The 14,203-nt window shown below is 31.4% G+C and overlaps 1 protein-coding gene across 1 annotated transcript; it reads left to right on the top strand.

The window, feature by feature from the left end:
• The first annotated feature begins 3,537 nt into the window (after nucleotides 1–3,537).
• On the top strand, nucleotides 3,538–13,564 carry LOC111035222. Its single transcript, XM_022316751.1, is given in 9 exon segments — nucleotides 3,538–3,876; nucleotides 8,991–9,236; nucleotides 9,313–10,160; nucleotides 10,506–10,604; nucleotides 11,286–11,383; nucleotides 11,457–11,931; nucleotides 12,572–12,753; nucleotides 12,852–12,986; nucleotides 12,988–13,564. Coding segments are annotated over 9 exon segments (2,367 nt in total). The 5' UTR covers nucleotides 3,538–3,842; the 3' UTR covers nucleotides 13,238–13,564.
• The last annotated feature ends 639 nt before the right edge of the window (nucleotides 13,565–14,203 follow it).

Here is a 14,203-nt window from a genome sequence, read left to right as displayed (position 1 = left end):
TTTTAGTTTATATCATAATTTCTATTCTAATTTTGATCACATAAAATAAAAATAACAATTGAGAATAATATATTATACCTAAGACAATATATTTTTTTTACTGTGAATTAAACTCAACCGAAAATTACATGCTTCAATAAAGAAAACAGTCGATTATTTTATATTTCCATTAATTAAAATGGTGTAAAATATATGCTCTATAAAATTAACGTAAAACAAGAAAATCAGTTCAGTTGATTTAAAAGGTTATTAAAATATTTTATGAAAAATTTATAAGTATAGGTATTTGAAAAGTATCTATAAATAAATACTTTTTCAAGAATTTTTACTTCTTACTCAAATACTTTTTTTGCTGAGTATTCAAATGTGTATTTTTAATTCTTTTTAAAATAGATATCTGTATTTTTACTTGAATACTTTTAAAAAGTTCCTTATACTAGAGTTGGAAATTGGTATCTGACAATTTCTTTGAAATATACATAACAAATATACAAATGTTAACTTTTTAAGGCTTACACAGCATTATAATATAATAATATATTATGTATACACCATACATGTATGATGTATATTGTATACAGACGTAGACCACATGTTCGGATTTCGGTTTGTATCGTAGTCATAATATAACACACACTCTTAAATATTCAATTTCCATTCAGGTTGCAGGTCGAGAAATCCGGAAAGAGGATGTGTAATGTATAGTGTATACTGTATAGTACTACCTTTAATAATATATTAAATATATTTCATTTTTCAAAAATAATAAAATATCCCTAGTCTCTATAAAATACGTAAACTGTGTTAGGAATTCTGAATGTCACATTACAACAGTATTTATCGTATATATTTATTCGACATTCGCATTAGGGGTCTTAATTTAAAGAAATTCCGAAACAATGTTCGAAATTCGTAAATAATGGTATTTTGTTTGTTGAGATGTGTTCAGCACAACTCGATATGACCCATTAGACGGACAAAACTACATTATAAAACGTTTAAAAAACTACTAATAATGAAATATTTTTTTCTATTTCCTATTCGTTGAAAACCTGTTGTAATTTTCAGCACTTGTAGTAATCGTGTATAAAAGAGTATAAGACATTAATAATATTATTACCACAACATTTAGCAAGACACTAGCTCTCAGGAAACGATTCTCTCAAAAATCAATAAATCTGATCACATGACGTCCTGTGGGCCCTCGCCTCCCTATATTACAAGCAATGCGTACGTAAGTCTACGAGAGAACACGTATAGAAAACGTATCTTGTTAAGATCTACCGTGTACCTACATCGGTAACTGCCGACACGCATCTCAAATTCGCATTTTCTGTTTATTTAGGTACTCGGTAATTCATGGGTAAGTCACGCCTGTAAGTAAGATCGCGATTGAGTGTAGCCTGTACCTTTTCACAACCAAAACCATTTACCATCGTTTGTAATATATTTTTAATGCAACGTTACGAATGTACAATGTACGTATTTTACACATCGACTGTTTACGATAATCGACAGTCTTATCTGTCGACTTATTCTTTACCAACAAGCCGCACCCATCTCATTAGTTAATGGTGTTATCGATACAAATTAATGTTGGTTCGTTCAAAATCTATTGGAACACTAATGAGTAATGAGTTATGACTAACCATCAATCAATAATAGAGATAAATGATAATCAAAAAACGATAACTTAATCTACATTTCGCAGATAACGTAGAATAATGATGTATGTTTATATTTTAAAACTAAATTTAAACAAAATGTATTACAATTAACAAGAATTGTAACTAATAGGACTTTCTTAATGAAATAATGAATATTGGTTTAACTATAGAAAGTGATTAAGTACCAAAATATCTTCAAGAATGGTTTTAATAGCGTAGAAACCTTAGTGTTTGAAATAGACGTTAATTACAGTGGACACACGAGGAGACAATAATATCATTATAATATAAGTTGGTAATTACTACTTTTTTTTTTGTAAAATATGGCTTATAATTGTTAGGCTTAGATAAGAAAATTATAAGAATAAAATATGTACCAAAATACCACGTTCCTACCTACTGGTAACAGTAAATTCATAAGTACTAGAAATAAAAAAACATGGCTTTAAGTACTATTTTTAGGCTAATCCGGACAGATAAGAACATTTTTGAATAAAAAATGTACCACAATACCACGTTTCTGCTTACTGGTAACGGTAAATTAATAGGTACTAGAAATAAAAAAACTGTTATTATACATTTGGATTTTATTCATGTAACCATAGAAACGATGACCGTGTATTCAAGAATATTCATCAATTGTATTTGTATGATGGTAATTTAATATGTATACCAATCTACAATAATTTATTGTAATATGCATTATAATTGTGTATTAATGTATACCATTATGCCAACCTCAAAAAAATATAGCATAATAATATGCATCATGATTGTATATTAATCATAATTTATGTACATGGTAATGCAATTATTAATTACCGTCGCGGTATACCACCACAAGGTCATTAGCGTTATTTCACAGTCTGATGCGAGTTATATAGCAATCGAATAATAACCATTGAATTAAAAACGAGCTCGCCCGCCCGTTTAGGTTGGGATTATTGGCGCGCCGCCGTCACGTATACAAGGCGGCGGCCGTAACGGATGTACCTAATAATAAATAATATACAATATTGTTGGTAGAAGTGGGTGAGCAGAGCGACATTCCGATGTGGCAGGTGTCGGTATTGGTGCAGTGAATGTATGCCATGGTATAATGGTATGGTACGATATATTCATATTATGGTTCATTTGGCCGGTGGGTTTATTTTTTTATACCGGTTTGGAACAACGAAATTTAACGATGTTCCCAACATGAAACGTTGCCTCAGTTTTTCAATACGACGACATTAATATCAGCATTGTTGTTGGGTCGTTGTGGTAGTGGTGCCGGAGTGGGAACGAACGCACAGCGCTAGCGTCGTTCAATTACCAGGAATTGGTGGCGGCGGCGGCGTCGTCGTTATGGTGTTCAAAGAAATAATAAATTATCGTTCCCTTGTTGGTACACACTATTTGAAAAAACCTTGAACTATGCGAGCTCGGCGCGCCTGTAGCCTCTATTCGGGGTACTAGTCGGCGGGGTCGCCGCCTAATGGGTTTTACGCGCAAACGGGCGACGGGCCGGCACCATTGGATTCCACCACACCGCCAGCGCTCGAACTATGGTCGGCGGGTGGGTACGGGTCGCGGGAGGTACGATGTCGAAGCGTACCTCGCTTAGAGGCTATACAGCCGCCGACTGGTTCCTTCTTTGTTCGGACAATTTCACTTCGCTCACGCACGCACATTATGTTCATGGCACACACAGCTGCACACAAACTCGCTTGCACGCACACAATGCACGTAAAATCGTACACGGACGCACGCACACACTTGCAGACACACGCACACACGGACGCGCGCCTGGTATTATGTCGTTATGTTGGCTAGCCCCTCGACCCGCAGCTCGTCTACCGTGCCCCCACCGCGCCCGCGAGCAGGCAGACACCGGTCGGTTCATTCGTGTTACGTCCGTCGACATCGCCAGCCGTAGCTCGTTTTGTCCAAAACGTTCTCGTCGTTCCACTGTTCCCGTCGTTCCCGGATTGGCCGCCGCCGACAGCACTGCTCGCCCCGTTGAATAATTACCAACACATATATTTATACAGTTGACGCCGCAGTCGGTCGTACGTTGTTTTTCTCCGTTTTTTTTTTCAAATGCTACAGCCACGGCATTTTGCTTTTACCGAATAACGTAATTTGTCGTCCACCCCCTTCCACCAATCGTCGCCAAACGACGAACACTTCAAAATGTCTTCTGTTATCAGCGTTCCAGCAAACGAAGGTAACTATTTTAACCCCAGCGGTTGTACGTAATTTTTTGATTTGTTTTTAAATGTTTATAATGTTTGACATAATAGTGGGTAGTGTGCACCGATCTCGGTTTCGTTATTGGGATTAATATTGATTATTATTATTTATTCGATGATGTCCTTATTATTATCGTTATTATTTATTCGATACTGTTGAAGATATTATCGTTATTATTATCATTATCATTATTTTATATTACCATGTGTTTGGGGTACGCACATGTATACCTAGTACTATAGATATTAATTTATTGTATTACCAATTTTATTGCAGGATAGTAGTATCTTACTAATTGTTTTTTTAGTTAACGTGTCTCTAACGTGTCTTACATTTGGAATACGAAAATATTTGCGTTCACCCTGATAGGTTTTGAGATATTATTTTTATTCGAGGTGTTGTTCCCTGTGTTTGTTACTAACGTAACGCAAATTACAGATTACTGTTACGAAATTATTTTTCGTAGTAATTACTAATTTCAGTATATTTTATTAAAATTGACGCAATTTTAACGAAATAACTTTATAACGGTAATTTTTTCGAAGTCACGTGTTATTTTCCTCGTCATTAAAATTATGAATGTTGAATGTATAACAATAACTAGGGTCTATGATATTCAAGAAAAATTAAGAATCAATACAATTTATTTACGATTTTGAAAGTTTAAGTTAATAATAAGTAATAGTTAACAATTAAATATTCTAGGAAATATTAATAAACATTTTGTTCATGTATAATATTTAGTCATTAACAATGTACATGATCAATGTTACATCTATATTGCTATACAATTTATACAATAATCAACAGTATACTATACTAATTGGTAGTTAGAGATGATTTTGTAATTCATTTTTAATTAAGTAAAATGACGTTTCGAAAATAATGTTGGGTATCGCTAATTATAATATGGAATGTAGCGAGTAACGTATTTTTATAATTTTTTTAAATGAAATTAACCCAACAAGAGTAACTGTCATGTAATACTAATAACAGAAATAAACAATTTCTTCGGAGAAGTAATTAACATTTAGGTTGTTTAACTAATTTGATTACAGTACATTGTGTGATTTTATACCTTTATTTTTAATTAAAACAATTAAATCAAGTTTAAGGACATTGAAAACTATAATGGCATGACAAGAATTCATGTGCTTGTAATTTACTACTATTTTTAGCTCGGCGTTCTGTCCTTTTTCTCTTTATTTTACACACTTTTATTGTGAAGACCAAAAGTTTTTATAAAAGTTACTTGATACGCTTTTCTTACATTTCAATTTCCACGTTAAGTATACAACAAAAACACACCTCGCGGAACGTTAATATTATTATACCGCTCCAGGATTTCTCGACATTATAAACCACCGAAAAACGTGATCCAACAATATTAACAAAAGATTTGCCGCTCAAACGCGTGTTCAAAGATTTTCGTTAACAGTTTTCACGTTTCGCCCGACACTCGTACTGGTGGTGGTCAGCGGGGTGTGTGTGTGTGTGTGTGTGTGTGTGTGTGTGTGTGTGTGTGTGTGTGTGTGTGTTTTTACACGTTTTCGTCGCTAGTCGTTTGTACTATTGAGTTCTACATACACGACATCAATGCATTCTGAGACCGTGGAAAGTATTCTAGTTGAAATGATTTGTTAGCCTGTTTCCGTGCAAACAATTCGCTTACTGAATCTATCGAACAATTTTTTTTTGAATTGAAACAATTTCATACATCAGTTATACCTATATTATCGCTTAGCAAACCTCATCATGCATGGGTCTATTCCAATAAAAGATGTTAAAATTTTGTTTTGAATAAAATTACTTGGTCACTGTCCCTGTTCCGAGAGGACCATTGCTCATTTTTTTTTTTGTATGGAAATGAGCCTACATTGTATTTTTCGGGTATTTCGAATAATATTATAGTTATTAGTGCGTTCGTGTTGTTCGGGGCTATTTTTTGTACGTACCCTTTTCACAATTTATGTTTGCCTTGCACATAAGTTTTAGGTACCTAATAGAAATATGTATATTATAATAAAGAAACAAATATTTCGGAACAATTGTATTGTCAGGTGTTTCTTATTTCAAAACGTATGCCGTTTCTCTAAAATGTTTGGTTTTAACCGTTCCTGAAAAAAATCGTCGTAATGTTTAAATACGTTTACTCCATTCCTACAACGCATCACACTTGTAACCTAGTATTAAGATAAAAACATTCAACACGTTCTGAGAAGCTGCAATAATGTGATTATCGGTGATTATGTTGTTAGATGATCAGATCGTTTTCGCGCCAAATTTGTTAGCCTCGATATGGACTACACAAAGTCCGAGGACAATGTCGCTTATAGTACTTCAGCGGTTAAATATTTAGACCCAGTATAATATTAGATCTGAAAATAATTTAGCCGACAGTATTTCATCTGACGTGTATTTTGGTTAGGTTATATTTAGGCAATAAATATCATCAATAATTGCTCTTTGTAATTTATTTTTCTATTAAGAATACTTTGAAGTTCGGTTACTCCTTACATCATAGATATATTATACACAACAGCTAGATAGCCCTCTCCTTTTTTTCACTGAAGTCAACTACTATTTACAAAGCATGCAATGTTTACAAACACCTCGACAAACACAGTATACGTGCACACATATGTGTACTCGTATGAATAAATGTAAACATTGCCTTTTTTTTAAATGGCGGCCGACTTCAATACTATATTATAGTACGGAGGCTTTTTATACATCTTAAAATACTTATAACTCGCGTTCAAATTATAATATAATATTTTTAAAGTAATTTTCTAATCAAATGTTCAATATCATTCCGTATACATCTTTTGATATCTATTTGATTTTTATCGTGTGGTAAGAACGTAGGTACAAACGCATTAGAAAAAAGCTGTACAAATACAGCTCACTATGTATATACAACCAACCAAACACAGCAAAGTTTTTACTCCCGTACTTTTTTTTAAGCATACGAGCGTAGATCATAAACTAAAAATCTATGTATGACATTAAATGTATAGGAGAGTTACCCAGCAGTACACACTTTAAATGTATTATCACACTTTCGCCTTACCTCGTTACCAAAATATTCTAAATATATATATATCCCCTAAAACCGTTTTTTACTGATTGTATATAAAATTGCTAGGTAAATTGTATTGCGAAATTAATAATTTGGTAATTAAACAAATACTGAATTTCTAAAACTACATGAATATTGTCATAATTATAAAGATATTAAAATAATAAATATAATTAATAAAATAAAAACAATCCTATTGTGATAAAAATTCAATTTTCTATTTCATTTTCATTATAAACCTACCTCGTATTAGTTAATTTGTGAACATTTTTGTCAAAATCTACAATAGGTATAGAATTTAATACTACCTATAATTGTAAATAGTTGTAGTAATACATTAATATAATATCATTAATATCGTGTTGTGAGTATTGTGATGTTCAAGTTATCTTACCAATAAATCTAGTACTTAGATATAGTACCGGAATTTGGTTATCAAATGTCTATAAATACCTCTAAAAGTCAAAATATATTGGAAATTTTTGTAGGCATAGGAAATACTACAATAATTATTTGGTGAATATTATCGTTTTTGATTTGCTACAAAAAAACAATCGATTTTGTCAAAAATATATTTTGACTAAAAATTCCCGGTCTCCCCTCTATTATTTTTTTGTTTTATTTCCAATTATTGAGAAAATTTACGGACAAAAAATGTTTTCAAAAAAACCATAATTTTAAGAAATTTTTATTGATCCTCCAAGAATCTGGAACTATGTTTGCTACTTCGTTTTACTAGAATGATTGTATTTTCGTCCGAATATGCATGCCAAACAAACTATAATAGAAATTTTCTATTTAAAATTTTTTTTTTTGTTTGTTACATCATTGTATCAAATAAACGTTTAAATCTATATTGTGTTATATAATTATATATTATAAATCTTATGTCTATATAGATGTCACTGTGCATATTGAATCTTAATCTGTAAAATGTAAATAGTATAAACTTCACTGAAAATATAAATAAAGGGCTCGATAAAGGGTTAATAACAAATTTCAAGCAAGTATATATATATGTATTTTTGTTTTATATTGTAACAATAAAAATAATTATTGTATACTTACATAATATTATTATATTAGTTATTGCATTATGTGTATACAATATTAATATTATTAGATAAGATTTTTCGCCACAATGTGGTTTTATTATGAATTTCTAGTACCATAAAAAGAAGCCTTTATGCCAGTACCTAATGTAGACCTATGTGTAAATTCTACATTTTGTAATGTTGGTATTTGATAGTGTGTAAAATAATGACCATTGCTACTTTTTTAAACTACTTACAAGTTATAACTTAGATAATCTCAAAACTAATAGTTAAAATATTAATTTTAAATAGGTACTTATATTTTGTGATTTTCAATGTTTTTATGAGTAACTAATATATAAGATACCCAATGTTAATTTTTTTACTAATCTAATCTTATTTTGACTATCAAGAACTTATCACAACTTAATTGTACTCATAAAGTGAATTATGTAGTTTTCAGCTTGTCCGCTGTTTTCTTTTACTTTCTCTTCAGATAGTAATGGTAGTAGCATTCTATTTGATTATTCTATCATTGTTTTTATAAACATTATAAATTATCAGTTTTCTATGTACATTTAATCATAATACCGAAATATTTAATTTCTGCACCTATAGATGACCATGATTACGAGCTTTAATATCATGTGCATTTATTAGGCCTATTAATCCTAAAGTATGAATTTAAACAAGTTGATTACTTGGATTCTAAGTATTAGAACATATTTTAAACCATCTAGGTTTTTGGTATCTTTATTATAAAAATTGATTATAATTTGTAAATAATAATTGCACATATTATTAATTGATTTTTCTTGGGCATATATTACAGTAAGAGTATAAAAAAGAAAAAAAATGCTCTTGTAATTTAAATTATTTACATATAAAATCTATAAATTATTTTCTAAATAAATATTTTTTTAATTTTTATATTACCTATAATCGAAACATAATTGTTTAATCAAATTACAGGGATAAGTGTTAAAAATGAACACGATGATCCTGAAATCAATGCAATGGCTCTCAAAATGAAAGAAAATTATCAAAAAAATGCAACAGCTGCAGCAAAACAACAGGCTGCTTCTCCGGCTAATGTTTATATAAACAGAGCTGGCAGAGCAGTAACTTTGGTTAATACACTAAATTCAACAAATAATACACCAAAAAATGATCAAGAAAAATTACCTAAAGATAGTGAAGATGTAGAGAGTGTAAAAGGTAAGCTATCAGGAATTAGTTTATGTTCTGAAATATCCTTCGAAAACACTATTTTATGTTTTTTAATGTATTATAGGTATATTTAGTTGGAAATTAATCGCAGGACATCAGGTACCCTATATCACACGAGTAATAAATAATGAACATTTAAAGTTTGTATCTGTACGGATGGCTGAAACTCAGCTACTCAGCAACTATTTACATTATTTACATGCAGATATTTATACATGCACATCAGTAAGAAGTCATTTTATCACTGATGCTGAAGCTAAGTTATTAAATGAAATTAACCAAAAGCATGTTGACTGTTTATACGGGAAAGAAATGTTTTTTGCGGGAAAAGATTATATTGTCCGTTTAGAAGATGTTCATGAATTTTATACATTCATAGAAGTATGTTATAAAAAATTATTGTGCAACATTACTCCAGGTCGCAGAGAAAAATGTGGTTTCATACGTATTAACTCTGAATCTGTTGTACCATATTGTATTAAAGATGATCAAAAATATGTTCCTCTCTTCTATTTTGAAGGCGAAACAGAAAACCTAAGACATCGAGCTGTTAAGTTAGAAAATTGGAACTTGGCGTATCTCAAATTTTGTTGTAAAGTTCAGGGCATAAGAAATGAGTTGTTTGCTAGTGACTCTTGTACAGTGACTAGCCTTGATGATATTAAGAATTATTTCCCCCCCGAAACCAATTTTGAAGAATATTGGCCAGCTAAGGTGGTTGATACACAACTCCTAACTAATCAGAAATCTGCTCATGTCAATCCGCCTGGTGCCTGGATCAGAGCACCTCCCGAAGTAGTCCCTGCTGAAAACTCGATTCCTCACGCATTAACAGCTCCAGCACCTGTCTTACCACAGAGTATGCCAGTGCCGATGAACACCTATCAAAACGGATGGCCAGCAAACCAAATGGTACGCATGTGTTCTTAGTATATTTAATTGCTTTTATATTTTTGGTATGCTTATCATTATTTTTAGTAATAACTATTAATATCAATAAATAAAAAAGAATATCAATTAATAATTATATATTTTGTACATAAAAAAATAATATATAAATGGCAAAAATGGGTTTAAAATCTTTTTAGTTTTTAACATGCAATTTTACATAGTTATTTTACTATTTGCTACATTTAATTAATTATACTTTGCAGTGGTGGGTGGTAGTAGTGGTGCAGTGCATGCATTTTAATAAGCCGATTTTTTCTCTATAATATGTCAATCTGAATTCTCATTAAATAAATAATGTTTTTGTAGGTTAATTCATATAGCGCTCAGGCTCAGGCGCCATCAACAACTCGTGGCTACTCTATTGCATCCAGAAATCAAACTATAGCTGCCCAGTGCTATAATGCGGTACTTATTTTTTAACTTCAAGTTTTTCCTTTACGTACTCATCGCCCCTTATATAGAAATACTCACTATCTCTAACTATCTGTAGTTCAAAGCTCACACAGTAAACTATTTTTGATTTTATAATTTTGTCACCATTATATCAACAAATAACCTTTTTATAATTTATTTAATATAAACAATTTTTATAATCTAATTGTCATTCCTCAGTTGGTAATTCAAACAATTAACGTTTTTTTCACATATTCTTGTAAACCAAAAGTAATGTTGATATATTAATAAATAATAATTAAAAAATAAAGTGTAACGCTTTTATTTGAATTAAAATTGTTTTAAAATGACTAGTCTAGCTGTCTAGCAGTCCAGCTGTTAATATGTTGGGTCATTTTATAATTTAATATAATTTGATACTTCATTGAAGTTAATTTAAAATTGAATAAAAATGTTGACAAGTTTTTCTTTATTTGACAATAATAAATTCTTTGAATTCAATGGTTTTATTTTTACTACTATTAATATTACATTATAAGCTATACACTGTTTCAAAAAAGAATATACCAGATTTACATAAGAAAACCGGTTTTGCCCGTGGCCGCCTGGTATGTTCTCTTTTGAAACAGGGTATATATAATATATATTAGTAAATAAATAGTTTTTTACATTTAGTTATTATTGGATTTTCAGGGCACAACAATGTCTCAAGGTAGCAGTTTGATGAACGGTGCAGGTCATGCACCACCACCGCCTTTAGTCCGCGCTGGCAATACGGCACCAGTAATTGGGTAAGTGTAATCAAATTAATATAAATAATCAAATTTGTAAAATCTAAAAACAGAAAATTTTTTTTGCTTTTAGTAATACTGTCTCATACAGCAACGTTATACCTATTAGCCAATGTATGACGAGTATGTACAACAATCCATTGACTAATAGCAATGCAATGTCTCATTCAACTCAAATGCGGCAATTCTACGCTCAACGTACTAATAACATTAATCAAGCCCACCAAGAGATGCAGCAACAGATACAACAGCATCAACAGATACAACAGCAACAACAAAGAATTTCTACTCCTCAAACTCAGCAATCATATAGTGGCCAATCTGTGCATGGTCGTATAACCAACACTCAACAGCGCAACGCATTGAGAAATGTTGCGCCCGCCGTGATTGCTCCCGCTACTGAAATCATTGACTTATCATCTCCACCGTCAAGCCCTGTTCCTCCAACTGTGCAAGAGACTTCTCTCCGCTCTAGTGGTGGTTGGGAATTAACGAGAATACCTGAACGGATGTGGGCACATGACACATCAAATAATGCTGCTTACAAGGTTAATAATAATTAATATTTTGATATTGACTGAAGTTATCGGGGCCTAGAATAAAATAATATTAATTTTTAAACCTTTATAAAACTTTGATGCCATTATATTTAAAAACAAGTAAATATTTGTTCACAAAAATAGCATGTGAATCAATTCAGCCAATTTTTTATGACATAGATAAGTTGATAATTTTTCATTAAATAAATATGAGTTAAACTTCAAAAGAATAATATTATAATTTTATTGACTATGTTTTACATAAATGTTTTGTATTTAAATGTAACTGTCCATATTAATAGATATTAATTTCTCTTGGCTAATGAATTAAATTTGTGTAATTTTTCTGTCAACTAAATGTGTGTACAGTGTTTATACTTTGTAATAAAGTTATCTTTTTTTAAACTTAATATTTGTGGAATATTTTTAATTTCTTACAATTGTTTCAATATTTATTATTTGATCAATTGCCATATAGCAATAAATAACAGGCCTGTATAATTTTTAATTAAATACAATTAAACACAAAAACTATTATTTAGATATCTTCTATAATAATTATTTTTTAAATTATTATAATATATGTATAATATTTATGCCCATTATATTTAATAAATAAATAATATATATATATACATATTTAACACAGATTCAAAAGGCCACACTTCAAGGAAGAATGATACACTGCATAAATGCTAAACCTTACATATATTCAGATTTGATGGTGACATTAGATGATCTAGTCCAGATGTTGTTGCCTTCCTGTACTGTTGCAAGATGCGCTTATGTCTTAAACAAATATTTAAAAACTACGCTATTCAGTGGAAATTCGTAAGTGCCTCTTCTCCTTTTAATCATCATTATTTTCCTACAACTCATCTAACTGTTTGGAAGAGGTTAATAAATTTTATCCATTGTTTGTTTGACAGCGAACAGTTGGCCGTGTTGCGTGAAAATGGACGTCTCAGGTCAATGTACCCGGATGAAACACCGATGGCTATGCTGCAAGACGTCACGCATGTCTTGCCGCAGTTAAAGACATTGGTGTCCAAGCAAGATGAACAAATACAGCAATACCAATCTGCAGGTGGTCCGTCCAAGAGACAACGCATCAGCTAGGAATGGGCCGGGCACGGCGGAAGCCGACCCGACTGGCCAAAGCCGGTGGCGGGCAACAGCAGCAGCAGTGGTGGTGGTGCAACTTCCACCCCCGCACCCACCACTGGTTGGTACTCGCCGACCGCGGCCGACAGCAACGATTGGCTTAACGCCGGTGCTGGTCCATCGCAACCGCCGCACCCGCATCACCCACTGATACAAAATAGCTATCAGACTCGAAGCAACTGGCCTCCGCCCCCGCCCTACATGTGAATTGAACTAGTACCGCGACTAAGCAGCATAGGTAATCTGTGTGTCTGAAATGTGCACTGGTCGTCGTTCACCATCATCTCTTATCGTTTTTTTGCTCTCGTTATTCGTGTTTTCTTTTACTATTATTTTTAATACATTTCAGCGTATTATTTACTATTTATTATTAACTGAATTCCTGTCCAAATAAGATAATATTTTGACTAGATCGACGACGAGATTCTCATTCTGAATACCAATATATTATGCTTGCGTGTTTTGTTCCTATAAATAGTATGTGTACATAGTACATACATATGTACAAATAAAAATATTATTTATCTACACGACTAAGTGTCGTGTATATAATTTATTATAATTTACTATTACAATAATATTATATATTTAAATAATATGATCATTTTGGATCTTCATAATTTCCCATTATTTCATTTATCTTTGCATTTATTCAAAGTATTAATTTAAATACTAGTTTTTAATATAAACAGTGAACTCTTGTAAAATAATTAATTGATTATGTTTTGTTTATATTTAACTTTTGTATTGACCAATAATAAAAATTGGGACTTATTATTTTAATTAATGTTGTATTATTTATTTTGCATTAAAAAGAAAGGTAAAAAAACTCCTGGTTTATTATTAGTAGTTATTACAGATCATCCATCATCCATACCTAACCTACCTAGTATAATATTGTATCTCAAAATTGGGCATACAATTGATTCCTAAACAAATTCGATTCTTCCGCGAGTTAATGCGCCTAACCGTGTGTTATCAATAGGAGTACAAATGCTGCACGATGATGTTTGTATAATAAAATCTAATTATAGACGTCTGATCTAGAATATTAAAAAAAGGACAATGTATCATGGGACATTAAAACATTGATTAAATAAAGCAATTTAAAGTAATG

This window comes from Myzus persicae, unplaced genomic scaffold, assembly GCF_001856785.1.
Source record: "Myzus persicae strain clone G006 unplaced genomic scaffold, MPER_G0061.0, whole genome shotgun sequence".
Taxonomy (NCBI): domain Eukaryota; kingdom Metazoa; phylum Arthropoda; class Insecta; order Hemiptera; family Aphididae; genus Myzus; species Myzus persicae.
The sequence above is the reverse complement of the archived record's forward strand: the minus strand, read 5'-3'. Positions and strand labels throughout refer to the sequence as shown.